This window comes from Mucor mucedo (assembly GCF_025094135.1).
Source record: "Mucor mucedo strain NRRL 3635 chromosome Unknown EV154scaffold_1, whole genome shotgun sequence".
NCBI classification, from domain to species: Eukaryota; Fungi; Mucoromycota; class Mucoromycetes; order Mucorales; family Mucoraceae; genus Mucor; species Mucor mucedo.
The window spans coordinates 119687-144390 of record NW_026252285.1 but is presented as its reverse complement, the minus strand read 5'-3'; the positions used below and the strand labels follow the sequence as shown (position 1 = coordinate 144390).

Genomic DNA, 24704 nt, shown 5'->3' with positions numbered 1-24704 from the left:
GGATACAATGAAAGAAAAAAAAATCTGCTATGTGGCTTTTGGGAGCAAATTGCTGCAATCGATTTTTAAAACTCATTGCATTGTTACAATTGTGATTTAATTTCTACAAAGCGGCGCCTATTTCAAACAAAAATACGCTGGAGAGTGTACCAGCACTAACCACAACTTCGGATCTTTCTCTTTCTATGTATTTTGTTTCATCAAAACCAAATGAATCCTTGGGTATTTGGGTGCAGCTTAACCCCCATTTATCCAACAAATACTGTATGCTTCGTTTAGGACTCCTTTCTTGATATGTTGTTATAAATCTGCATTTTGGATTGTGATTATATACGACATAGGACACCAGCACAAGTAAATTTTCAAACTCTGAATATACATTAATGTGATGTCAAATCAAATAATCAAAAAGTACATACGGGATGGTTCATAAAAGGTATCGCTACCAATGATGTAGTCGATCTTGGTTCTCCATTCAGTCTCGACTTTGTTAGTCAGATAATCAATACTTGTATCCGTACCTAGCTTATCCCACACAACAGCGTTTACCCATACATCAGTAACTTTATTTCGCTCGAGGCAAGCATGAACAACAGGTAAAATTTCTGGAATATCGCTAATTATCAAATGGGCTGGCTTTGCAGTTTGGGCAAGTACAAGTGTAGGGATCGAAGTACCTGCACCAACCTAAAATAAATGTTAATAACTGGGTACTTTTCATCAATAATATAGTATTCAACCTCTAACACTGTCTTATTCATAAACCTCTGACGGTAGTACCAAACGAACTCTCCCATCACAAGCGCCGAAGGCCATATATAGCAACCGTATGCTGCGTCAAGTACCTAAAACAAAACGCATATATTGAATTTAAGAATGAGAGATGAAAGGAAAGTTGTTTACCTCCTCTACATAAATGCGTGCTGAGTCGTCTTGATCGGAATAAGTTATCTGCTTTATGCTGCAAGATGATTAGGCCCTCTTTGCTTCGTGTCTGCGAGGTGGTAGTACCTTTTTATGGCCATTTTTTTTTAAAAAAAAAAAAATAAGAGAGAAGAGGTCACAAGAGTGCTTAATATTGAGGATTTATCTACCTTTTCCTTTTCTTTTGAACGAATAAAGAAAATGTCAGCCACAGATGAAGGTATATCAAAAGTGGAATTGCGATGCTAGTTTAATGACTGACAAAACAAGTACAGTGGCCAGTTTGAAATTACAGTTAAAGGAAACTGAGAGTAAATGGAAATCCACACAAGACAAACTCAAAGAAGAACATGGACAGTTAGTGAACTTTCAAAAGAAGCTCGCACAAGCTGGTAGTCATTTGAAAACGTTAGCAGGTGAGAATGCTAATCTTACCAGACAACTTGGCCAAGAAAAAAAGGACAAGCAAAATTTGGTTAAAGAAAAGCAGGAACTAGAAAGTATGCGCCTTGAAGAAACAAAAATTTGGTCAAATAAAGTAGAGCAACTCGAAAAAGATCTGGGGAAAAGTAACGAGGGACATCAGAGAGAGATTTTACAGCTGGTGGATCTATTAGAAACTGCTGCTTTAAAAGAAGATAATAAAAAACATGTACCGGATGTATCTACTTCTACCTTGTTAGACAGTTACATTAAATCAGTACAAAAGAGATTATCTACAGAACCCGTGAAAAGTAATTGACGAAATCGGTAGTAAAAATTGTGTGTATTAAACTCGGTTACCATAGAATCACAAGATGAATCAGAGTGGACAATTAAACAATTAAAGCAAGAGATCCAAGGTAATTAATGCAATGAAAAATAGATAGCTCACATATATTGGTTTACTCATAATTTTTTAGATTTAAAGTCAATAGACTATATAGAACTCATTAAATCCAGCTTGAATAATATACTACAAGACCCTGAAAATGGTACGATCGACATCTCGATTCCATCTTCTTTATTGTTGGTACTTGAACAAGTCCGAAGCACGTTACAAGAACAGCAAGAAAACATACAAAAGGCTATTAAATCGAGTCAATCCCAGGATATGCAACAAGGTAATAATAGAAAATAATGATATAAAACTAATGTTAACCCTTTCTTGTAGACCTGAAACGACAAATTACACAACTAAATATCACCATTAATGAATTGAATGAAGACAAAGAGAGATTGATCTTAGAAAAAGAAGAGATGAACAGTCAGATAGAACAAGTAGAATCCCTTGAGAAGGAGCTTACAGCAGCTCAAGATAAATTGACCGAAGTAGAAAAGCAAAAGCAAGCCAGTCAAGAAAGAGAAAAGCAATTGAGTAAAGAGCATCAATCCTTACTGGGAAAATTGCACCATTTTAAAGAAAACTTGACACCTCGTTTAGAACAAGATAAACAATTGAGACAAAAGGTAGCAGAGTTGACACAAGAGTTGGATATCACCACCCGAGAGCTTGAAAGAAGTAGATCGGACATGATGATGAGGGATGAAGAAACCTCAATTCAGATTCAGAAGCAAGAGCACACTATCTCGCAACTTTCCAACAGGTTGGAAAATGTCCAGAGGGAGCGTGAGGAATACGAAAATATGGCCATGCAATTAGATGCTCAATGTAATCAGGTTCAGGATCAATTAGAATCTGCTAATAACGAACTTGAAAAGTTGAGGGAGGCCATCGCTACCGAACAGATCAAGCATGAGTCTGAAAGATCTAGTCTAGCTAATTTACAGACAGTGCTTGAAGAATTCCAAGCGAGTAAGTGAGCTAAACACCGACATGAAACTTTTTTTTCTTTTCTTAACAAGCTAGTTGATAGCTAAAGATGCAGAGATGCAAGCAGCGGTAGAACATATTGAAAGACAATTGTCAGTTGCTAAAAAGTCTTGGAAGGAATATGAAGAACGAGCTCATGCAGCGGAGGTAAATGAGGAATATCAGTGTGACACTAAACAGGTTTTTAAGTATTCGATTTAGAGTTCTTTAGAGAAATATCAGCAAGATGTTGGAAAGACACAACAATATGAACAGGAGATTAAAGAAAAAAACCTCTTGATTGGTAAATTAAGACACGAAGCCATCATTTTAAATGAACATCTTGTTGAGGCCATGAGGAAATTAAAGGAAGAGACGAGTGAAAACAATGTTGATCGGTGAGTAAATCTGTTTTGATCATAGTCTTAGTTTACTAATGTGCCGAGTAGTCAGCTTATAACGAATTTACTTGTCGGGTTTTTTTTGGCGCCTCGTGGAGATCGTAAACGTTTTGATATTCTGACGATCATTGCCAATGTATTACATTTAAATGAAGAGCAAAAGGAACAAATTGGGTTAACACGACCTAAAGGCGGTGTAAATCTTGTAAATAGAGCACCTTCTTCGATCACAGAACAGCCTCAAAAAGAATCTTTTACGGATGCTTGGATATCATTTTTGTTAAAAGAATCGAGTCCCTTAAGACGTAATAGATCAGCCATTACATTATCACAGACTAATCTTGATGAAAATATTGAATTATAAAGAAAAATAAAAAATGTATCATAGTGCACGGACATGTCAGTAACGAGGTGAAAAAAAAAAGGGAGTATGATAAACCTGCTTGTCAAAAAGGGAAAAAACTCCTATTTGGTATTGTTAAAAGTACAAAAATTTATTGGTATATATATATATAGATAATAGGTATTAGTAGAATGAAATAGGTATGTTTAACTGACAGGTGCGGCAATAGATAATTGAGTGGCGGATCGAATGACTTCAGGTCGATGAGAATCCGGTTCTTTAACTGGACTTGAACAGTCAATTTCATCATCTTCCATCTTGGGTGTTCTTACCATTATACGAATACTGTCAGTAGATGGTGAGCTTGAATGACTTTTTTTTTTCATGGGGGTTGGTTTTTTTAATGGCGTATTTGAAGAACAAGAAGAAGAAGAAGGAGATCCTGAGGATTCTATTTTCATTTAATATAAAGAAGAATGCATCTATTATTATTATTATTATTATTATTTCTCCACTTACCATTTCCATTGGCATCAGGAGGCTCAACCCATTCCGTAGGTATCACACAAGGAAACATAGTTCCCAACTTGGCAGCACGGTTTACCCAACCTGGTGCAGTCTTTCCTGTCAAACTCTTACATAACTCTTCCGAAAAGTGATTGCAATTTCTATATTCAATAATAAATTAGAAACAACATATCATTTGAGATACATAAGTATATACCTTGTCAATAAGTTATAGGAAGTGCCGACATATTCCTTTGATATGTCTTGTAACACTTTATCCACTTGTTTTTGAGTTAATTCGGTGTATCCCATATGAATCGATTGCCTTTTATATAGAAAGTTAGTACTTCATAAAAGTCATTTCTAAACTCCACCATTTTTTACTTGAACAAAAGTCCCTGAGGACCCACTTTAGGCTGCACCATAAACACACCTGTGACATTCTCGTAATCGTGCCCACCAAAGCAATATTCATGATCTCCAATCTCGATGCCCGAATGATAAATTCCTACAAAGGATGAGTGGGCCATGTAAAAAATAGTCTTTTTTTTTTTGTAACATACCGATGCCTAAAGCATGCCCAAAGTTGGTAATGAAACCAGGCTGCAACTAAATAAATGGGTAAGACTTATGAGGAGAATATATTGTAATGTCATTTATTTACCATGTCATAAACATTAAGAACAACTAATTAACAGTAACAATAATTTTTAAGTCCTTCTATTTGCTACAATAAGAAAAAAAAAAGGTACATACTTTTACGCTTTTCCTGCTCGGCGCTTATATCATTTTTATGAAATATCTTTAAAAGTGCGTCAAACATTCAAATAAATAAAAGAAAGAGAAAAAGTGTTCAATAAACAAAAGAGGCTTGAAAGTGATGGGATAACCACAGAAATAAAATAAAAAGGGGTGCTGGGAACGGAGCTGTAAATAATTAAAACTGAAAGACAGAGTATACTTTTTTGGACTTTGGAATAGTGGCGATGACTCTTTTTTTAAGGGAATTACGAGGTCTCCGAGTTTTCTTCCTTCTTCCTTGTTTTTTTTTTTATCTTTTGCTGTTGTTATACTTTTTTCCGTCATTATTAAAATGTTGACACTTTCTTCTATGGCTTTTTGTAAGTGGTAGTTCAACCATTTGACTTTTGAAGTTTTCCAATCCATAAAAATTGAACAAAGTATTCATGTGCTGCGACATGTAAGTTAAGTACAAACCAAATTGCTCCATAGACGCAGTTTTAGGCGAAGGAATGTCAATCTCAATTTTTTCAATGGCCAGTCTATCTTTGCTCCTTCATTCGTGTTACAGTTCCACCCATATTGTAATATTCGATTGCAGACAAGCGGCGTATGTCAGTACCACCGTGATAAGAGATATAAGAGTCCCATCTTCCTGGATCGACAGTGCATGGTTGAAAATACTTATTCACCTCTTCGCTCAAAAGATCGTTCAAGTCTAGACAGGTTTTGTTCTCTGGTGATGATGCAAGCACTTTTCTAGCAAATAGAATTATGCACGGGTAGCCATCGGTATACAATCCGTTAAGACACATTTTTCTTTTTTGTTCAGGAGGTGCTTGGAGGTTTTCACAACTACATATATATATTCGTCAGTAATTCGACTCTTACATATATGTTATAGTAATGTACCATTGGATACACAGCTTCTTAAAAGCAAACATATGATAGAAACATCTCTGTTGATGATCAAAAGAGGATTCATTAACCCGTTTTGTTTGTTTGTCATCTGGAAAAATTCCGGTTAGATTCTGGTCATCAATCTTTATGAACCACCAGTGCAACTTTGGATTCGAGAATAGGCCAAAACGTCTTGGGAGTATGGGCTTCATCGAATCGGTCTTTCTGGGTAGCTTGAGGGTTATAAATATCATCGTATTTTTCAAGGATATGCCGTAATACTGATAAAATTTTAAAGGGTCCGTTGTTTAAGCTTTATTTAATGAACAGAAGTGTGGATTTGCGATTTTTCACTTCTACATATATAATGCATGTTTTCCTATGGTTCCACCAACAAACTGATTCCTTGTGCCACTTCTTGTTTTGTATCGCACCATTGCGAGTTTTGCTTCTCTTTTTGGCCGTAAACTCTTCTGAATCTGGGCAAAATATGAAAGAAGCATTGTTTGATATTTGCCAATTGAAGCAGATTATACTCTAACGCTTCATGTTTACGTCACTGGTGATTAGATATTTACTGTTTATGTAATTAAAAACTGCTATCAATTGTACGTCGATATAATTACATTTAAACAATTAAATGTGAATGTAAAATATAGAAACTGTAAAACTTATTGGACACATGCTTTCCGAGCCTTTGTATGAAGTCTATTCTCATTTTATAATATATATATATACAACAGGCTACTGTCTGAAGTACATTTTTATTTGTCTGAAAACATCTTCAAGTTTATCTGAAAATAATTTTCCTTTGTCTGAATTTAAAGTAATGAAAGGTATAGTTCATAACGAAAGATGATTTAAACCCCTCTATTTATTTCTCTCCGTCAGTCTCGTTCTTCTTGGCAAGGGCAGCTTCTTGCTTAGCACGCATAATGGCAGCATCACTAGAAGAATGCGTCAAGTTCAATTCTTTTCTCAATCAATATCTCTTTTATTTTACCTTTCTTTCTTTTGGGTGAGACTTTGGCCATTCATGTTGGCTTTGCCCTTTTGCTCCTTTTCCTTCTTCTTTTGATTCTTTGCACGAGATTGTTCTCTTTGATTACCGCCTTTGTCCCAAAAAAAAAAAAAAAAAATTAAAAACATGAATTACTCTTTAAGGCAATTAAAATCACTTACGAGCCATGTTTTTTATTAATAGGGGTGATTATTTGAAAAAGAAAAAGAAAAAAAAAAGTTTTTTGAGCCACACCTTTCGTTACAATGTTTGCCCACTTTCGGATTCAGCCAGTTATTGGACGAATCAAAAATGTTGTTTTTTTTAGACAAACGTCCATATTTAAACGTAGTGATCTTTTGTTTGTTTAATGTTTCTCATCGCGTATTTTTTTGTCTTTAAGTAGGCTGTACTTGACGATATTTAGCACATAATTCTTTTAAACACTGACAGGTTTAAATGGCTACCTAATTTAAGCCTAACTTGCAGACACCCATCATAGGACTTTCGGTTTTCTCATGCCAAGTCAACACCCTGCGGTATTTATTGAGAGATATAATCCTTTGTTTAATGTGCTCTACTACTTTCTTGCATGATGAACGACTTAAAAAAGAAAGTATGTTTGTTTTTTTATTTTAAATCATTACTCATATGATTCCATGTCCCATCGGAATTCTTACAGGGGCAGGTGATTTATCATTGTATTTTTTCCATAGCGTAAGCTACATGTTGCTATAAAATTGACAGTCATGTGCTTCCATGTTTTAAAGGGAGGCGTACAAGTATTTTCCTGTATTGAGCCATAAGCTCATATTTAATCGTGCTGCAGAATCACTTGTTATAATACATGTCATGGTCTATGTCTCTTTACCTTTTAAAAAGTTAAATCCAACTCTGTTATTGCCCATAACATGGTCCCTATTTGTCATATACCTATAATTTAGCATGCCTGTCAAATCAAAAGAACATTTAAACGCCCGTCTGTAACATCACTGATTGGCTAAATGTCCGGTGTGACCTCTATTATTATCCCCCTCTCCATGTTGTGTTTTTATTTTTTTTAAGCTTTATTCCTTTGTTCAGTTCATAACATGTCTTTAAGATCTGGTAATGTTGTACTGAATATGTTCTTTATATATTTCTAACCTATTCTCTTTTTTTCAAACTGTATAGTCAGTCACGCTCTTGTTAGCAGCTTAAAGCCTGTCAATAAACTTGCCATTGCCCCCTGTACACGTACTTGTATGGACATTTTCATCAATTATTCTAAAATACTTTGAGCATTAACCCGTTTGTTTAGACGCTACAGCAAAAAAGTCGACCCATCCTCCTAGACGTACTTTTCTCCACAACCAATACACTGATGTCATTAAAAACAACAGAGCTGTCTTCATTTTCCAACACAACAATTTGACAGTAAAGGAATTCACTCAACTCCGACAAGAGCTTGGTCAATTAGCAGGTGGATCTGAATCCAAGTTGCGTGTTTTACGTTCTGGTGTATTCGGTGCTGTTTTGCGTGAGACTAAATTTGCCAATTTGGAACCTTTAGTTAGCGGTCCTACATGTGCTTTAACTACAAATGTTGCTGATAACGAACATCCGGAATTAATGAAGAAGGCCGTTGAGTTATTATCCAAGAACAAAAAGTTGATGTTATTAGGTGGTAAATTAGACAACGTTTTATTGAATCAATCCGATGTGTTGAAGGTGGTTGATTTGCCTTCCATTGATCAACTCAGAGCTCAAGTCGTCAGTGTTATTGAAGCTCCTGCTCGTAAATTGCTTTCTACTCTCGAACAGCCTGCTTCAGAATTAAGCAGCGTTTTAGACAGAAGAATTGATTAAGAAGAAAAATGTGTATAATAATAGAAAAGGGTATTTATTAATAAAGTTGATTTATTATGAAACATGCCGTAAAGGAATACATTGTTATCCATCCTACTTGCTTGTGAGTGCCATCACTACTCGTATCATGATTTGAATCCGTATTATTGTTGGTTGAAATTCCAGATTTAGGATTAGATACGTTAGATTTACAAGTAAATTCGTGCCCTTTAGTCACTCCTCCTTTCAATTTATTGACATCATCACATGAAAAGCTGTTGCTCGATGTCTGAATGTTTAATCCGCCGCGCACATCCACTAGACTAGGTAGATCTACCTTCTCGAAATTACCAGTGATATCCACTGTGCCATCAACTTGTTGCAGTTTAGGTACTTGTACATGTGATAGTTCAGTATTGTTTGCTAAAGACAGAGCTCCTCCCAATACTTGTAACTGAGGGATAGATAAATTGCTTAATCGCTTGTTATTCGATACAGTCAAGGTACCTGCGATTTGGGACATGTTGGGTAATAGCAGTGACGCAAACGTGTTACCGATAAATGAAAGATCCCCTGTCACTTGGTGTACTTGATTCAAGCCCACTAACCTTGCTAAATTACGAAAATCACCTTGATAAATGTTCGAAATGGAAGAAAGCTAAAGCGCAAAGAGTTAAATATCAGATTTTTTTAGGGTATCAATATAATGCTTACATCGAGTGAGAGGTTAGGTGAATTAGCAGAGATAGAAATGACACCACCTACTTGTTGCAGATGATTTAAATTAATATCACGCAGATAGATATTGTTGGCAATGCTAATATCCTTCATTTTGCTAGTTGTAAGGCCTTCGATTTTACTGGCAATTGTGTCGGTTACAGTCAACGTTTCTATTTGTGAAAGGCCCGAAGGAAATTGAATCAAGTCCAGTGCTGGTTGTACAGATATCTCCAGTGATTTTACAGATGTCAATTGTGTCAAATCCAACCGCTTTAATTGTCGATTATTCTGGAATTTAAGCTGTCCATCCACTTGTTGAAGGCTTGCCAATACAATTTGAGATATATCTGCGTTTCCATTAATGATGAGGTCGCCATGTACTTTCTGTAACTGTGATAGATTCAATAAATCATCTGACAAAGTCATATTTTGAATTGTGATGGACCCATCAAATACTTGACAGCCACGAATACTATCCAGCTCTTGTCCGGAGCTGATTTGAATAGGTCCAGTACATCCACTACCGCAAAGGACGGATGATGAAAGTAATAGTATAAGCCCAGTGATGGATAATAAAGTCATTACGAATAATACAATGCGCGTTTTTTTTTAAAAAAGCACTTAAACCTTGCTTATATATGACCGCCATTTTTAGGGAGGTCTAATGAATTTGAACTTATATGACCTTTTACAGAAATACGTCTTTGATGCATATGACCTTTAATAGACTTTATTTAATCAAAGAAGGGGAGATTCCTTTATTTTTATTCTCTTCTTATTAAATAACTTGAGGATGTTACTACAAAAATAAAAAAGGTTATTCATGCAAGGGGTGCCGAGATTCAGTACCCAAGATGAAGAAAAGTATGATTTATGAATGAGCATTCTATCATAAATATGGGTTATATTATAGAGAGGGATAAGAATAAAAAAAGCAAGTGAAAACCTATCTATGTCACTGCTAAAGTGAGGCTCTGATTGGATGAAGGCAAAGAAGGTGTTCTTATCTTTTAGGACAAAAACAACCTAGAGCAATATGTAACATTCTTTTTTTGAAGAAAATCAGATACTATTTATACATACACAGCTTATATCCGTATTAATTCCTCCCCGTCAAACGATCAATGACGCCTATTACTTTTGGCCCCCTTTAAAGCATCGTTGTAAGATAGCTGGAATAAACCGTATACTTGACATATTTTAAAAAGACTGTTGGGAATATTTTTATCAATAGAAAAAGGGAGTAAAAAAGGAAGTTACTTTTTTTTTTGTGATCCGAGCAAGAAACCCTCTAGTACACACTCCTGCATTATTCATTAATTATTTCACGAGCAGTTTAGACAAACCAAAAAATTAATAACCTATCTATTTATTTTTTAGAAACACTTAATTGAACCCCTTTATCTTTTAATGGTATACATCTTTAGACCGTCGTCAATCAGAGCGCGGTAATCATATTGGATATGAGATTTTGTCTTCTGAAGATACTTGAACGATCATCACTGTTCCATAGTTATGAACCACCCCTTCTAGAGAATTTTACAACATTTTGGATTATTAACTATTGAATGAATATGATGAGTGTAATCAAAATGTCTGATTTAAGACTCCCCGAGTTATCTTTGGGACAAGATTTATAGGTCTATAAACTATTGCGCAAATAAATGCACAATATTCACGATTAGTATGTACCTCTTTTACTTTTTTGATCTGATCAATAATATGTCAACAGTGTGTAGTATAATTTTCATTTTACTAGTTTGTTCTCTTCCTTTTTCATCGCCGTATCTTCTCAAAAGCCTGGCAAGTTCTTTCAATGGAGTAAACAATCTAGATCAAAAAAAAAAAAAAAAAAAAAAAAAAAAAGACGTAATATTTACAATACTACGTGATAGTGATAGCAACGCGTTTTATATATCGGATGTTATTAATCTGCAATAGTTCGTCTCTCATAAGGACGCTTGAATAAGGTATGGATACGATCAGAAAAAAAAACGATGTGCTTATAGTCTTGGCCGGAGGTTTTTAATAGTTTTTACAGCAGATATGCGATAAATTAACAAGATAAGTGTATGCTTAATACAAACAAAGGAACAATTCGGGTTGACAAAGGTCTGGACGCACTACATTTTGGTTTTTGCATTAATTTTTAAAGAATTTGATATTTTTTTTTATTATTATTCTTTCTTCCTTGTAATAATTAACCGTTATATTAATGACCATTACGGAAAACACGTCTTGGGCAGAATCTATCCCGCCAAAACAAGGACTGTATGATCCAGACTATGAAAAGGATGCATGCGGTGTTGGATTTATAGTTCAAATTGATGGCACACGTTCACATAAAATTCTGAGTGACGCCAAAAGTATTTTATGTAATATGACGCATCGTGGTGCCAGCGGTGCTGATATTCGCGATGGCGATGGTAGTGGTATCATGACAGGTAAATAAAAACAAAAAGAAACGGTCTACAAAGTTTACAATGCCTGACACATTTATAAAGGTATTCCGGATAATTTTTTTCGCATTGAAGCCAAACGTGAATTAAAATTGGATTTGCCGCCTGAGGGACAGTATGCTGTAGGAAACTTGTTTATGAAGTCTGATTTCTTGGTGGAAAGTAAACAAGTATTTGAAAAATTAGCAGAAGCACTTGAATTGAAGGTTTTGGGCTGGCGTCATGTTCCTCATGATTCAACCATTATTGGACCTGCTGCCAAATCAAAAGAGCCCGTCATTGTGCAACCCTTTGTTGTTGGTCCTCATCTGGACGAAAGGCAATTTGAAAGACAGCTCTATGTTCTTCGTAAACACGCCACTCATACTTTGACCATGAAAAAATGGTTTTATGTATGCTCCCTTTCCAACAAAAATATTGTTTACAAGGGTCAATTAACACCCAAACAAGTCTATGCATATTTTTATGACTTAGTTAACGTAAAGTATGAGACTCACTTTACTTTAGTACATTCCCGTTTTTCTACAAACACATTTCCCTCTTGGGATCGTGCTCAACCTATGCGATGGAGTGCACATAATGGTAAAAGATAATATCTTACATATCAAAAAACCGTTAATAATCTTAATTAGGTGAAATCAACACTTTACGTGGAAATAAGAATTGGATGCGATCACGTGAAGGTTTGATGCAATCTGATACGTTCGGTGCCGGTCTTGAATATTTGTACCCGATTATTGAGGAAGGTGGATCTGATTCAGCAGCATTTGATAATGTTTTAGAGCTTTTAGTTGTCAATGGTGTTCTAACTTTGCCAGAAGCTGTCATGGTGATGATTCCTGAGGCATGGCAAAACAATCCACAGATGGAACCTGAGAAAAAGGAGTTCTATCAATGGGCTGCCACGTTAATGGAGGTAAATTGAAACTAGAAACGAAAAATCACACGTGACTAACATGATTTTTAGCCATGGGATGGACCAGCGCTCTTTACGTTCTCTGATGGTCGATATATAGGGGCCTCTCTTGATCGTAACGGTCTTCGCCCGTGTCGCTATTATATGACTACAGATGGCATCATGTTATGCGCCTCCGAGGTTGGTACAATTTCATTAGACCCGGAAGTAATCGTCGAAAAAGGAAGATTACAACCAGGAAAAATGCTTCTTGTGGATACCCAAGAAGGCCGTGTCGTAGATGATGTTGAACTGAAACTCAAGACTGCACAAAAAGCCAAGTTTGGTGAATGGGTGAAGCAACGTATTGATCTGGAGACACTTGTCACCAAATTGACTGGAGATAATTATCAAGACGAATTGGATGATACATTGTTGCACAAAGACCCCCGTATGAGAGCTTTTGGTTATACTTTGGAGCAAATCAATCTTTTAATGTTGCCAATGGTAAACGAAGGTAAAGAACCTTTGGGTTCGATGGGTAACGATACCTCCTTGGCTTGTCTGTCAAAGCAGCCACGTCTTGTCTTTGAATACTTTAGACAATTGTTTGCTCAAGTTACAAATCCTCCTATTGATCCTATTCGTGAGGAAATAGTCATGTCTCTCGAATGTTATGTGGGCCCCGAAGGAAATCTTTTGGAAATGAATGAAAAGCAATGTAACAGGCTTATTTTGAAATCGCCAATCTTGACTATGAAAGACATTTCTGCTATCAAACAAATGACTAAACTTTATTCTGAATGGAAGGTTGCTACTATCGACATTACTTTTCCTCGTGAAGAAGGCGTGCAAGGTTACGTTAATGCGCTCGAAAGAGCTTGCAACGAAACTACGCAAGCAATCAAAAATGGTTACAAGGTAGTTATCTTAACAGACCGTGCCGTAGGTCCCACCCGTGTTTCTATATCTTCATTAATTGCCATGGGTGGCGTGCATCATCATCTGGTCCGAAACAAATTGCGTAGTCAAGTTGCGTTGATGATTGAAACAGCCGAGGCAAAAGAGGTGCATCACTTTTGTGTCTTGTTGGGCTATGGTGCTGATGCTATTTGCCCTTATCTAGCAATGGAAGCTATGCTGAAACTAATCCGTGAAGGTGCTGTTCGTGAGGGCGTTACCCAAGAGAAAGTTATTTATAATTATAAAAAAGCCATCGATAACGGCATCAAAAAAGTCATGTCAAAGATGGGTATTTCCACGTTGGCTTCTTATAAAGGTGCTCAGATCTTTGAGGCACTGGGTGTGGATGACAGTGTCATCTCTCGTTGCTTTGTAGGTACTGCTTCTCGTATCAAAGGTGTTACATTTGATATATTTGCCTTGGATGCACTTGCTTTACATGAAATGGGATACCCTATGCGTAACAGAGTTCAACCATTGACTTTACCCGAGTCTGGTGAGTATCATTGGCGAAGTGGTGGCGAGGCTCATCTTTTCGAGCCTTCAAGTATGGCTAATCTTCAGAACGCTGTTCGTACCAAAACTCAGTCATCATACGATGCTTATTCTCGCGCCTCTTATGAAGCTGTTCGACAATGTACCTTGCGTGGTTTATTAAAATTTGATTATGAATCATGCAAACCCATTCCTATTGAGCAAGTCGAACCTTGGACCAATATTGTGAAGAGATTTGTAACGGGTGCCATGTCGTATGGTTCTATTTCTTGGGAAACACATACTGCTTTGGCCATAGCTATGAATACGTTAGGAGGAAAATCTAATACAGGTGAAGGAGGAGAAAAGCCAGAAAGATCTCAGCCTTTATCGGATGGACGTAGTATGCGATCAGCTATCAAGCAGGTTGCTTCTGGGCGATTCGGTGTCACCAGTTTCTATTTGGCAGATGCTGAGGAGCTTCAAATTAAGATGGCGCAAGGAGCAAAACCTGGTGAAGGAGGTGAATTAGCAGGTTCGAAAGTTTCGGAGGAAATTGCTTCCACGCGTAAAACTACTCCTGGTATTGGTTTGATCTCTCCTCCGCCTCATCACGATATTTACTCGATTGAAGATTTGAAACAATTGATTTACGATCTAAAATGTGCCAATCCTCGCTCTAGAGTGTCTGTAAAGCTTGTCTCTGAAGTCGGTGTAGGCATCGTTGCTGCCGGTGTTGCCAAAGCAAAATCAGACCATATTTTAATCTCTGGTCATGACGGTGGAACTGGTGCCTCTCGTTGGACAGGTATCAAGTATGCTGGTCTTCCTTGGGAGTTGGGGTTAGCCGAAACTCATCAAACACTTGTTCTAAATGATTTACGTGGTCGTGTTATTGTGCAAACTGATGGCCAGATTAAGACAGGTCGAGATATTGCCATTGCTTGTTTACTAGGAGCTGAGGAGTGGGGATTTGCAACGACACCTCTCATAGCACTTGGTTGTATCATGATGCGAAAATGTCATTTGGTAAGAAGGAAGAGGGGTCTAGATTTCATTAATTAATTCTATTATAATTAGAATACGTGTCCAGTCGGTATCTGTACCCAGGATCCCGAATTAAGAGCCAAATTTCAAGGAGCCCCTGAGCATGTCATTAATTTCTTTTATTATATTGCCGAAGAATTAAGAACTTACATGTCCAAACTTGGATTCAAGACAATTCAAGAGATGGTGGGTAATTGTCAGGTGTTGAAAGTGGATGATTCTCTTCGTACTTTTAAGACTGCTAATTTGGATCTGTCGCCTATCTTAACACCGGCTCATACACTGCGTCCCAATGTAGCCACATACTGTATTAAAAAACAGCAGCATAATTTACATACACGTCTAGATAATTACCTCATTGATGAATCTGATCCTGCCTTTGTCAGCAAACAAAGGGTAAAGATTGAATCCGAGATTGTGAATACAGATCGTGCGGTTGGTGCAACACTTTCTTACCACGTTTCTAAAAAATTCGGGGAACATGGCCTACCCTCAGATACAATCCATGTCAATTTTACAGGCTCAGCAGGCCAATCGTTTGGTGCGTTTTTGGCCCCTGGCATATTTTTTGAACTGGAAGGAGACTCCAATGATTATGTTGGTAAGGGTCTCTCGGGTGGGAAAATAGCCATTTACCCACCTAAATCAAGCCAATTTAAGGCCCAGGAGAACGTGATTATTGGTAATGTTTGTCTTTACGGAGCTACTTCCGGCCAGGCTTTTTTCTCGGGTATTGCAGCAGAGCGGTTCTGTGTAAGAAATTCAGGTGCCATGGCGGTGGTAGAAGGAGTAGGAGATCATGGGTGTGAGTACATGACAGGTGGACGTGTGGTCATCTTGGGAAAAACAGGACGAAATTTTGCTGCCGGTATGTCGGGGGGAATCGCCTATGTTTTAGATCAGGAACAAAAGTTTAAAAATAATGTAAATATGGAAATGGTTGATTTGGAGACAGTTAATTCAGATGAAGAAACAAGTGAATTGCGCTCTTTGATCGAAGACCACCTGCATTATACTGGATCGGAGGTTGCGAGACTCATACTCAAGGATTTTAATAAATGGATACCAAAGTTTGTGAAAGTCATGCCTATCGAGTATCGAAATTTGCTTGAAAAGAAAAAGAACGAAATCAAAGAGGTCAAGAAATGTGAACAACACGTAGCTGAACCTCAAGTCGAAGATGTGGAAGACTCAGTTCTGGATGAAGAAACGATACAAGCACGTCGAAACAAACTGGATAAATTACGAGGGTTCATGAAATACAAACGTAAAACAGATCCTTACCGTGATCCCAAAAAGAGAAGCCATGACTGGAATGAAATCAATCATCGGCTGAGTCGACAAGAATTGCATGTGCAGGCTGCTCGGTGCATGGATTGTGGTGTTCCTTATTGTCAGACTGAAACCGGGTGTCCTATTGGAAATGTTATCCCCAAATGGAATGAACTGGTTTTTAAGGATACTTGGAAGGATGCATTAGACCGTCTCCTGATGACCAATAATTTCCCTGAATTCACGGGTCGTGTCTGGTAAAAAAAAAATTCATCTCGCGCTTATAAATATATAAAAAAAGGTACTAACTCTATTTATACAAAGCCCGGCCCCATGTGAATCAAGTTGTGTTTTAGGTATCAATGAAGCACCCGTGGCAATTAAAAGTATTGAGGGAGCTATTATCGATCGCGGATTTGACGAAGGATGGATCCAACCGCAGCCACCTACTCACCGTACTGGTAAAAAAGTGGCTATTATCGGTTCCGGACCTGCGGGGTTAGCCGCTGCCGACCAATTGAACAAGGCTGGTCACCTTGTTACTGTTTATGACCGGAACGATCGTATGGGAGGTCTTTTAATGTATGGTATTCCCAACATGAAGCTAGACAAGAAAATTGTACAGCGCCGTGTGGATCTTTTATCAGAAGAAGGTGTTGTATTTGTCCCTAATGCCAATGTCGGAGTTGATATCGATGTAAATAATATTCGGGATAAGAACGATGCCTTAATTGTTGCTACAGGTGCCACTTGGCCTAGAGACTTGCAAATTCCTGGTCGAGATTCTGATGGCATTCACTTTGCTATGGACTTTTTACAGGCGAACACCAAAAGTTTGCTTGATTCGGGCTTGAAAGATGGTCACTATCTATCTGCCAAAGATAAGAATGTGATTGTCATTGGTGGTGGTGATACCGGTAATGATTGCATTGGTACTTCTGTTAGACATGGATGTGCTTCAGTCATAAACTTTGAGCTTTTACCTCAACCTCCCCCAACAAGAGCTAGGTAAGTTTTCATCTTTAAACAAATGTACACTGTTGATATTAAGATACCTTGTGACAGCGATAACCAATGGCCTCAGTATGCCAAGGTAATAATAAATAATACTTTCTTGTCACACACACTAACTAATTACTTTATAATAGGTCTTCAAGATAGATTACGGTCATGCGGAAGTTCTGGCTCAATATGGTCGAGATCCTCGTGAATACTGCGTGGTATCAAAAGAATTTGTAAAGCAAGACAATAAAGTCATTGGAATAAATACTGTGCGCGTAGAATGGACCAAGTCTGCTGATGGAAAATGGTCCATGAAAGAATTGCCTGGGACAGAAGAGTTTTTCAAAGCCGACCTGGTGTTACTCTCAATGGTATAACAGGTATTTGTTTTGTTTATAAACTGAGATATTAATACAATATGCAGGGTTTTATGGGACCTACCAAAGAGCTGATTAGCCAGATGGGTTTGAATCAGGATACGCGCACAACAAACATAAGCACACCCAAAGGTAGATATGTGACTTCTGTACCTAATGTCTATGCAGCAGGTGATTGTAGAAGAGGCCAATCTCTGATTGTCTGGGGCATTAATGAAGGTCGCATGTGTGCAAGAGAAGTAGATGAAGCTTTAATGGGAAGTACTTATCTACCAGTTACCGGAGGGATCCAACAACGTTCGGCAATTCCTTCTGCTTTAGCCTGAGAATAAAGCAGACCCTTTTCTTTTTTGTCAATGAACTTTAAATGAATTAGCATAATAAACTCTTATTTTATGCAATTTTTTGGCTAGACTCTTAAAAGAATAAATATTTGTCGACAATCATGTCTTTTTAAGATTTTTACCGAAAATGTGCAATGCCGGGGAACCTCAGTCTTAATTATGTCTCCTTTGTGATACGATGTATGATTACTTTATAGCTTGTTTCTACGAGCTGTGTGTGCGTATTCGAGGAAAACATTTTTTTTTTTCATAAAAACAGACACTTGAAACAAGGAAATATCGATAGAATATCTAGAAATTGATAAGGTAAGACAAGCTCTAGATTAACGCATTTTCAAGCAGATATCTTGAGGTAGTTACTGTGTGTCAAATCCCTACATTAGTCGTGTTTAATTAAATAATCATCCTTGCTGATTTTCTGAGCTGTCATGAGCTCTTTTGACGTTATTTGAGTCTAACCCCGGGAAGATATATATGACAACAGACCTTTTTGGCACAGGTTGATGTTATGATGAACAATGCGGGATATTTCAGGAGTGTTCATATTGGGGAGTGGTTGGTGCATGGGACGGGATGTGATTCCTAAAGCCGATTCTGTGTGACTTTATGGAAACAACATCTGTTTGGAAGTGATGCAGAGACAACAAACAAACAGCGTCTTGGGATTATGTATGTGACAATGCATCTGTGTGCATTAGAGGAATAATCATTAATTGTGCAAAGCCGCATGAAGGAAAAAAAGGAGATGGATGAGTCTTTATAAAGTAATTTTTTCCAGGTTTAACAACGGTTGGTCAGTTTCTTTCGAATTTTACTTTAAATGGTTGTGTGTTGTTATACAAATAAAGTATGTATTTTCTCCCCCCCCGAGAAAGGGTTCTCCCTTTTTTATGAGAAGCCGAGCGAAAGGAAAAACCATGAAGCACATGTTGGGGTTAATATCGTTTACCCATGACAATTAAGTGTTACCAATCAGTCCATGTGAATAAACGAGTAATTGCATTGTTACTCTGCAGGGTCACATTTTCATTGTTTTAATATCATGATTGGTTTAACCGCGACATGAAAACCAAGTTACACCCGTGTCACTGGGGGTTCAGACGGCTAAATGAAATTTTATTTTTATATTTAAACATTGATATTCCGCTCAAACGTTAAAAAGGGGTGTTTATTACAATGAATGAATGTATGATGTATGTGTGTTATATATGTACATTTGGTATAATTTGAATAAAGAAAGGTGTGCTTGTTTCTATACATTCTTTTTAATAAGAGGTATGACGAGTCATTCAGGTGTATATGGGGGAATAGCGATATGAAGGCCAAGGATTGCGGATAAAGTTATTTTTAAATCTTTGGGTGAGATAGGTTTACCAATACAGCCACTCTATTTGCAAAATAAAAATGTATATATTTAGTAACAATGACATTTTAAAGCAGCCTTGTATATATATTTACCATGCCAATCTCTGTATATATCTTGCGCCACTCTTTGGAATCGTTGGTTGTCACCGCAACAATCGGACATTTACGATTTTGAGGCAATATGTCTGATTCTAGGCTGGAACGAATGCGTTTGGTAGTCTCGACACCGTTTAAGATTGGCATGTCGATATCCATTAAAATAAGATCAAAGGGTCTACACTTTAGCACTTCCAGTGCTTTAACACCACTCTTTACCAGCTCGATATGTTCAAATATGTCAGACATATGCATACTCAATAAACGAGATAATATCTGGAGATTGATACTATTATCATCTACGATTATGACATGTAGCCTAGGCAAATGGACGGGATTGGGGGGCGTACTAAATCTTCGTTTATAACTTGGCTTTTTGCTGGGTAATGACAGAGAAGGTAATATGATTGGACTAATATTCATGGGAGGAGAAGGCAAAGAAGTCGATAATGCTTTCATATTAAACGCTTGTTCTCTTTTCATGATTGAGCTAGTTGATTCGATTTCATCAGTAAATATTGAGCCTGAGAATCTAATACAAGTGGGCCTAGGCACTGATTTTCCGTTGTCAAGGATATATATTGTTGGAGTTGAAGGGGTACCATCAGGTGTCGAATCTAATGATACTGAACGTGTCTTACTTTCATAGGCAAAGTAGTCCATTTTGCGATAAAAATTTTTTTAATGATAAAAAAAAAAAAAAATATGAGAGTAGAAAAAAGAAAAAAGTAAAGAATTGAAATGAAAGCTCGAAATTTATAGCTTTCAGGTTTATCGGAACCACCCTTATTAAGACACGGGTCCCGCATAAGAAAGTAATCAGCGGTTCTTCAACATTTACTTGCCTATTTTGAGAGAGTCGAACCAACCAGATTAAGTCTGCCCACACAGCTGAGAAAATAATAATAATAATAATAAAAAAAAAAAAACGTCAGCATGGATTAATTCCACTGATTTTTTTCGCTTGATTTATTAATTCAATGGACAATCAAGAGTTTGACCATCTCAAATGGACCAGCCACTTTACAGTAGAATCTGCGCCTGCCGATCTAAACGATGGGGATAAAATTATCTTGCCAGCCTCTGCACTCGAACAGTTACTCTTAAAAGTAGGCAATTCCGGCAGTTTACCTTCTCCTTTGACTTTTGAGCTACGCCACCCTCATTCGAACGAAATTATTCACTGTGGTGTCAAGGAGTTTTCTTCTAAAGGCAATACTACTCAACTTCCTAGTTGGATCATGTCTGCATTGGGTCTTCAACAAGGTGATCACGTATTGATCAAGTTGGTAATTTTACCCAAAGGAACCTGGACTAACCTACAGCCTATATCGGCTGATTACCAGCAAATCGCCGATTACAGAGCAGCACTCGAAGCACACTTGCGTGCGCATTATAACACTTTAACAAAGGGTCAAGTATTGTCTTGTCGATATGGTGGACGTACGTATCAGTTTAAAGTGTTGGATTTAAAGCCTCAAAATGCAGTGTCAATTACCGATACGGACCTCGAGGTTGATATAAAACATGATGTTGCAAAAGATGACGTACAAACCGATATACCCATTGTTCAAATAAATGATACACTACCACGCATTGAGATACCGAGCGGTTACAAATATTGGAAGCTGGCTTTAAATAATAATCGCAACGTTTCCATCAAATTGACGGTTGAAGCAGGAGATGCAGGTAAAAGAATCTCACAGGCTAAAATTGACTGGGATCGTATTATGTGGAAACTCATTGCATGATAATTATAGATATTGTATGTAGTACAGAGAAAACACCAACATTGGATAATCATGAATGGTCTGATTTAAGTTCGGATAACCAAAGATCCCTCAATCTTGAAAATTTAAAAAGTACGCATTTACATGTGGGTATTCACGCTTATGATAAAAATACAACTGTATCATGGCAAGCTGTACCTTTTACAGCAGTGAATATGGAGGTAGATGAGGAAGATACAACAGGTAAAGAGCAGTGCAAGAATTGTCATGCGTGGGTGTCACAACGATCCTTGGTTCTTCACGAGAACTTTTGTTTACGCAACAATGTTATCTGCTCTTGGGGATGCGGAAAGGTCTTTAAAAAAGATAGCCAAGAATTTAAAGACCATTGGCACTGCGAAGAATGTGATTATGCTGCCGATAGTGGTGGGCCTGAAAAACATATCGAATATTATCATACACCCAAAAAATGTAGATGCTCTCACTTTGTGACGAACTCGTACGAGGCCTTGGCTGAACACAAGAGGACGACTTGCCCAGACAAACTTATTACCTGCCGTTATTGCCATGTTAGTATTTATATCATTTAAAGGAAAAAGAAAAGTACTGAAAATACATTAGATTCTCACCGCTCAAGGCGTGATGTCATTGGACTCGAGAGATAGGCTTCTGGGATTACATTCGCACGAAAGTTATTGCGGGTCACGCACAATAATCTGTCAAAAATGTAACAAGCCTATACCAATCAAAGACATACAAGTTCATGCCAAGATTCATGAAGTTAAAAGGCAACAACAAACTCTACCGGCAATGTGTTGCAATCAAAACTGTATACGACCCAGAACAAAAAACAGACTTTCGTTTTGTCAGTATTGTTTTGGGCCTTTTTGGATAACCGAAGATGATCCAAAGAACGCCAAATTAATCCAACGCGTTGCACGTAGACTCCATTCGCAACTTACGTTAGGATGTGGTAATGAATGGTGCCGGAATAAGGTACATTTTTTTTTTATTAACGACGATAGATGTGCATCATTTAATGTATAATATGTATGTTAGTATTGTGCGTCATTTACCAAAGACCCCAAAGACGCAACCACTGCAGCAAGTTTGTTAATCCCAATGATTAAAAGTTTACCCAGGCAGCTGGCATTGCCTAATCCATCCCCACAACTTTACTTTTGTGTGGATGAAACAACAACCAGAAAAAAGTTTCTGGCTGAGCTTTTAGCCTCTGAATCTAACGGAAAGTATGATTTGGGTTGGTGTGTCAAGGCTATTGAAAACGAACAAGAAGACCTTGATCGTGCAAAAAATTGGTTGAATATAAACGCACCTTATAATGTAACATCAGAGTCTAAATAATAAAATAAAAAAAAAGCCTAAAAAAAAAATATTATTTTTACTCCACATGACGATATTTGTGAACTCGTCATTGTATAAGGCCTTTGAATAAGACCTTCAACGTCACTAAAAGACCGCGACAAATTTTTTTTTTTTTATTATTTTTGTAACTGGATCATTTTCCCATGGCAAATAACTGTTTAGTCACGCAAGGTGTTTCCCAATCAACCTAAACAGAAGAAAAAATAATCATTCCTGTCATCCCTTTTTAACAAAATCCTTTTGGTCTTCTTCCGTTGCATTACACAAACATCTGGTGTTTCAATTCGCGCTCAATTTTTCCATGACCAAAAAAGAATCTTTCAGAGGCTTCTGTTACTTCTTTCCCTTTACAAATAAGGCATTTTTGAATGTTCTAAAGGTTGATTAAAAAAATTGCCATATTGGGAGAAAAAAGGAATCCTTTAAGAGCTTTGGTTTCTGCATTTTTTTCTTGTGTTATTTTTTAACCTCCATTTGGTTACATTTTTATATTGCCACCCACCCCAGAGAAACACCTGTACCTTACTTTTCTGATTTTTTTTTAGGAATAAACATTCTTGGATTGTAAAACAGCGGGCTCAAAACTCAAAATTCCAAAAAAAAAAAAAAAAAAAAAAAAAAATCGGTCCCAAAGTGCCGGTTCCAAGTAAAAGCAAAGTTGTTTGAAAGCCTTCTAGAATAAAATAAGACTTCTAGAATAAAACAAGGCTTCTAGAATAAAACGAGCTTTCTAGAAAAAAAGCTTCCCTAAAAAATAGAATGCCTTATATGAATACGATGTAATTCTTAAACTCTTTTTTTACAAAATGATACCGAGTTCTTGGCCCCCAAAACAGAACACCAAATTTGTACACGAACAAATACCGCTAGTTTGGGAGGAGACGCGAAAAAAAAAATCATGGCCCATCTGACGTTTTATTGGTTACGTATTAAACACCAAATTTACAAAAAAAAAAAAAAATTAATTAACCTTCTTGAGTACAAGAGTGTGGCAAGCAACAGAACTTTTCTTTTATTTAGGTGCCATTTGATGCTTTCTTTAAGGAGTTATAAAGGTTGTCCGTACTACTTTTATATTCTTTTCGTTTTTAAAATTACAAAAAAAAAAAAAAAAAAAAAAAAAAAAATGGATATTTACTGTACTTCTGACCAAGGACAGATAACCCACAAAAAAAAAAGCTAGGTGTAACGTAACGTAACGCTTATGACATATGTGTTTTAGTCTCCAAAACAATTTTTTGTCTTTTAGAAAACTTGAAATGGTTTAAAGTCAATTTTGACGACAGTTATTAAAATTACGTAGTCTATTTTGGCCGTTTGTTAAAACAATCTTATTGACTGATAGACGCACTGCACAAGAAGCAGACTATTGTTAGCAACAGCGTGTGGGTGACTGTTGTAAAAAAAAAAAAAAAAAGGCAAACGTAAACATTTGTTTACAAGATACCAGTTTTTCTAAATAGAAAGCATGAAACTTGATATATGGATTAGGTGGCTCGGAATATCTTAGAGTAACTCACTGAAAAAAACACAAGTCTGTAAACTGAGACAGCCTGTTACAAGATGAGGGCAAACCTCCAAAATATACCCTATTCTCCAATTTATACAAATAAATGATTATTTGTATTAATTAATGTAAATAGGACAATTTTGATATTTAGAGCCTGCGTTATTGTCGTTATCATAAGCGATTTAGCAATACTAAAGCTTTATTATTACTGAAAAATGACGATGTGTTATTAATTTTTTAGAAACAATAATAATGCCGTAGTGTTACTATTATCTTGTGCGACATCACTATATCCAAGTTACCACTGTACTAATGTTGCTATAATTGTATCAGGCCGTTTCTTTATATGTCCATTTAACTTGACCACCACCAGATAGTTTTCTTTTTAGTGCCAGCTAAGATGTTATAACAAGAATATATACATATCACCTTGGTTTGAGTATCAATTTATCTTCTCTAAAAGCGAATTCAAAGGTTAGCTTTGGCATCCTATGTTACATAAATGATAGAGGAAAAAAAAACGAGTACTTATTTGAGCAATGCTCATTGAATTACATTATAAAACTCACAATTACTTTGATAGCCTGCCCCCTCCATTGAGTCTATATCATCAGCCATGGTTTTATGTT

General features: G+C 36.8%; 10 protein-coding genes across 10 annotated transcripts; 4 read left to right on the top strand and 6 right to left on the bottom strand.

The window, feature by feature from the left end:
* Positions 1-103: 103 nt before the first annotated feature.
* Positions 104-836, bottom strand: EV154DRAFT_410186 (uncharacterized protein; the record flags this gene model as incomplete). Its single annotated transcript, XM_051595388.1, has 3 exons — positions 104-369; positions 420-687; positions 741-836. Coding segments are annotated over 3 exons (630 nt in total), but the record flags the coding sequence as incomplete, so codon positions are not given.
* Positions 837-2163: 1327 nt separating this feature from the next.
* Positions 2164-3481, top strand: EV154DRAFT_409975 (uncharacterized protein; the record flags this gene model as incomplete). Its single annotated transcript, XM_051595375.1, has 4 exons — positions 2164-2719; positions 2781-2884; positions 2939-3114; positions 3166-3481. The coding sequence occupies 4 exons, from the start codon at positions 2164-2166 to the stop codon at positions 3479-3481; spliced, it is 1152 nt and encodes a 383-aa protein (XP_051463601.1).
* Positions 3482-3917: 436 nt separating this feature from the next.
* Positions 3918-4279, bottom strand: EV154DRAFT_410166 (PPPDE putative peptidase domain-containing protein; the record flags this gene model as incomplete). Its single annotated transcript, XM_051595386.1, has 2 exons — positions 3918-4128; positions 4185-4279. The coding sequence occupies 2 exons, from the start codon at positions 4277-4279 to the stop codon at positions 3918-3920; spliced, it is 306 nt and encodes a 101-aa protein (XP_051463600.1).
* A 971-nt stretch (positions 4280-5250) lies between these two features.
* Positions 5251-6300, bottom strand: EV154DRAFT_597580 (uncharacterized protein; the record flags this gene model as incomplete). Its single annotated transcript, XM_051607000.1, has 2 exons — positions 5621-6300; positions 5251-5563 (listed from the first exon to the last, which is right to left on the bottom strand). Exons 1-2 carry the CDS (start codon positions 5860-5862, stop codon positions 5251-5253), a joined length of 555 nt encoding a protein of 184 aa, XP_051463599.1. The 5' UTR covers positions 5863-6300.
* A 25-nt stretch (positions 6301-6325) lies between these two features.
* EV154DRAFT_489247 (uncharacterized protein) lies at positions 6326-6824 on the bottom strand. Its single transcript, XM_051599277.1, has 3 exons — positions 6791-6824; positions 6612-6720; positions 6326-6555 (listed from the first exon to the last, which is right to left on the bottom strand). The coding sequence occupies exons 1-3, from the start codon at positions 6795-6797 to the stop codon at positions 6483-6485; spliced, it is 189 nt and encodes a 62-aa protein (XP_051463598.1). The 5' UTR covers positions 6798-6824; the 3' UTR covers positions 6326-6482.
* Positions 6825-7623: 799 nt separating this feature from the next.
* On the top strand, positions 7624-8534 carry EV154DRAFT_541141 (uncharacterized protein). The gene is made up of 3 exons (XM_051604472.1): positions 7624-7715; positions 7782-7850; positions 7909-8534. The coding sequence occupies exons 1-3, from the start codon at positions 7700-7702 to the stop codon at positions 8454-8456; spliced, it is 633 nt and encodes a 210-aa protein (XP_051463597.1). The 5' UTR covers positions 7624-7699; the 3' UTR covers positions 8457-8534.
* On the bottom strand, positions 8494-9737 carry EV154DRAFT_572985 (uncharacterized protein; the record flags this gene model as incomplete). Its single annotated transcript, XM_051606375.1, has 2 exons — positions 8494-9093; positions 9150-9737. The coding sequence occupies 2 exons, from the start codon at positions 9735-9737 to the stop codon at positions 8494-8496; spliced, it is 1188 nt and encodes a 395-aa protein (XP_051463596.1).
* A 1552-nt stretch (positions 9738-11289) lies between these two features.
* EV154DRAFT_489243 (uncharacterized protein) lies at positions 11290-18116 on the top strand. The gene is made up of 8 exons (XM_051599276.1): positions 11290-11599; positions 11660-12196; positions 12247-12530; positions 12582-14975; positions 15027-16522; positions 16590-17273; positions 17331-17358; positions 17414-18116. Exons 1-8 carry the CDS (start codon positions 11371-11373, stop codon positions 17642-17644), a joined length of 5883 nt encoding a protein of 1960 aa, XP_051463595.1. The 5' UTR covers positions 11290-11370; the 3' UTR covers positions 17645-18116.
* A 904-nt stretch (positions 18117-19020) lies between these two features.
* EV154DRAFT_489240 (CheY-like superfamily) lies at positions 19021-20153 on the bottom strand. Its single transcript, XM_051599275.1, has 2 exons — positions 19447-20153; positions 19021-19375 (listed from the first exon to the last, which is right to left on the bottom strand). Exons 1-2 carry the CDS (start codon positions 20110-20112, stop codon positions 19274-19276), a joined length of 768 nt encoding a protein of 255 aa, XP_051463594.1. The 5' UTR covers positions 20113-20153; the 3' UTR covers positions 19021-19273.
* Positions 20154-20163: 10 nt separating this feature from the next.
* EV154DRAFT_546609 (ubiquitin fusion degradation protein UFD1-domain-containing protein) lies at positions 20164-22544 on the top strand (the record flags this gene model as incomplete). The annotated part of the gene is made up of 4 exons (XM_051604701.1): positions 20164-21138; positions 21210-21748; positions 21801-22175; positions 22239-22544. The coding sequence occupies exons 1-4, from the start codon at positions 20430-20432 to the stop codon at positions 22542-22544; spliced, it is 1929 nt and encodes a 642-aa protein (XP_051463593.1). The 5' UTR covers positions 20164-20429.
* Positions 22545-24704: the final 2160 nt, after the last annotated feature.

What these genes read in the sequence shown, in the direction of transcription:
- EV154DRAFT_489247 (XM_051599277.1), bottom strand. An exon ending in CTCACCCAAAAGAAAGAAAG is followed by an intron (nt 6,556 to 6,611) that starts GTAAAATAAAAG and finishes GCATTCTTCTAG; the next exon opens with TGATGCTGCCATTATGCGTG.
- EV154DRAFT_541141 (XM_051604472.1), top strand. An exon ending in TGCCCCCTGTACACGTACTT is followed by an intron (nt 7,851 to 7,908) that starts GTATGGACATTT and finishes CCGTTTGTTTAG; the next exon opens with ACGCTACAGCAAAAAAGTCG.
- EV154DRAFT_489243 (XM_051599276.1), top strand. Translation starts at nt 11,371, where the DNA reads ATGACCATTACGGAAAACACGTCTTGGGCAGAATCTATCCCGCCAAAA. An exon ending in TGGTAGTGGTATCATGACAG is followed by an intron (nt 11,600 to 11,659) that starts GTAAATAAAAAC and finishes ACATTTATAAAG; the next exon opens with GTATTCCGGATAATTTTTTT. An exon ending in GCGATGGAGTGCACATAATG is followed by an intron (nt 12,197 to 12,246) that starts GTAAAAGATAAT and finishes AATCTTAATTAG; the next exon opens with GTGAAATCAACACTTTACGT.
- EV154DRAFT_489240 (XM_051599275.1), bottom strand. Translation starts at nt 20,112, where the DNA reads ATGGACTACTTTGCCTATGAAAGTAAGACACGTTCAGTATCATTAGAT. An exon ending in TATATACAGAGATTGGCATG is followed by an intron (nt 19,376 to 19,446) that starts GTAAATATATAT and finishes TTTTGCAAATAG; the next exon opens with AGTGGCTGTATTGGTAAACC.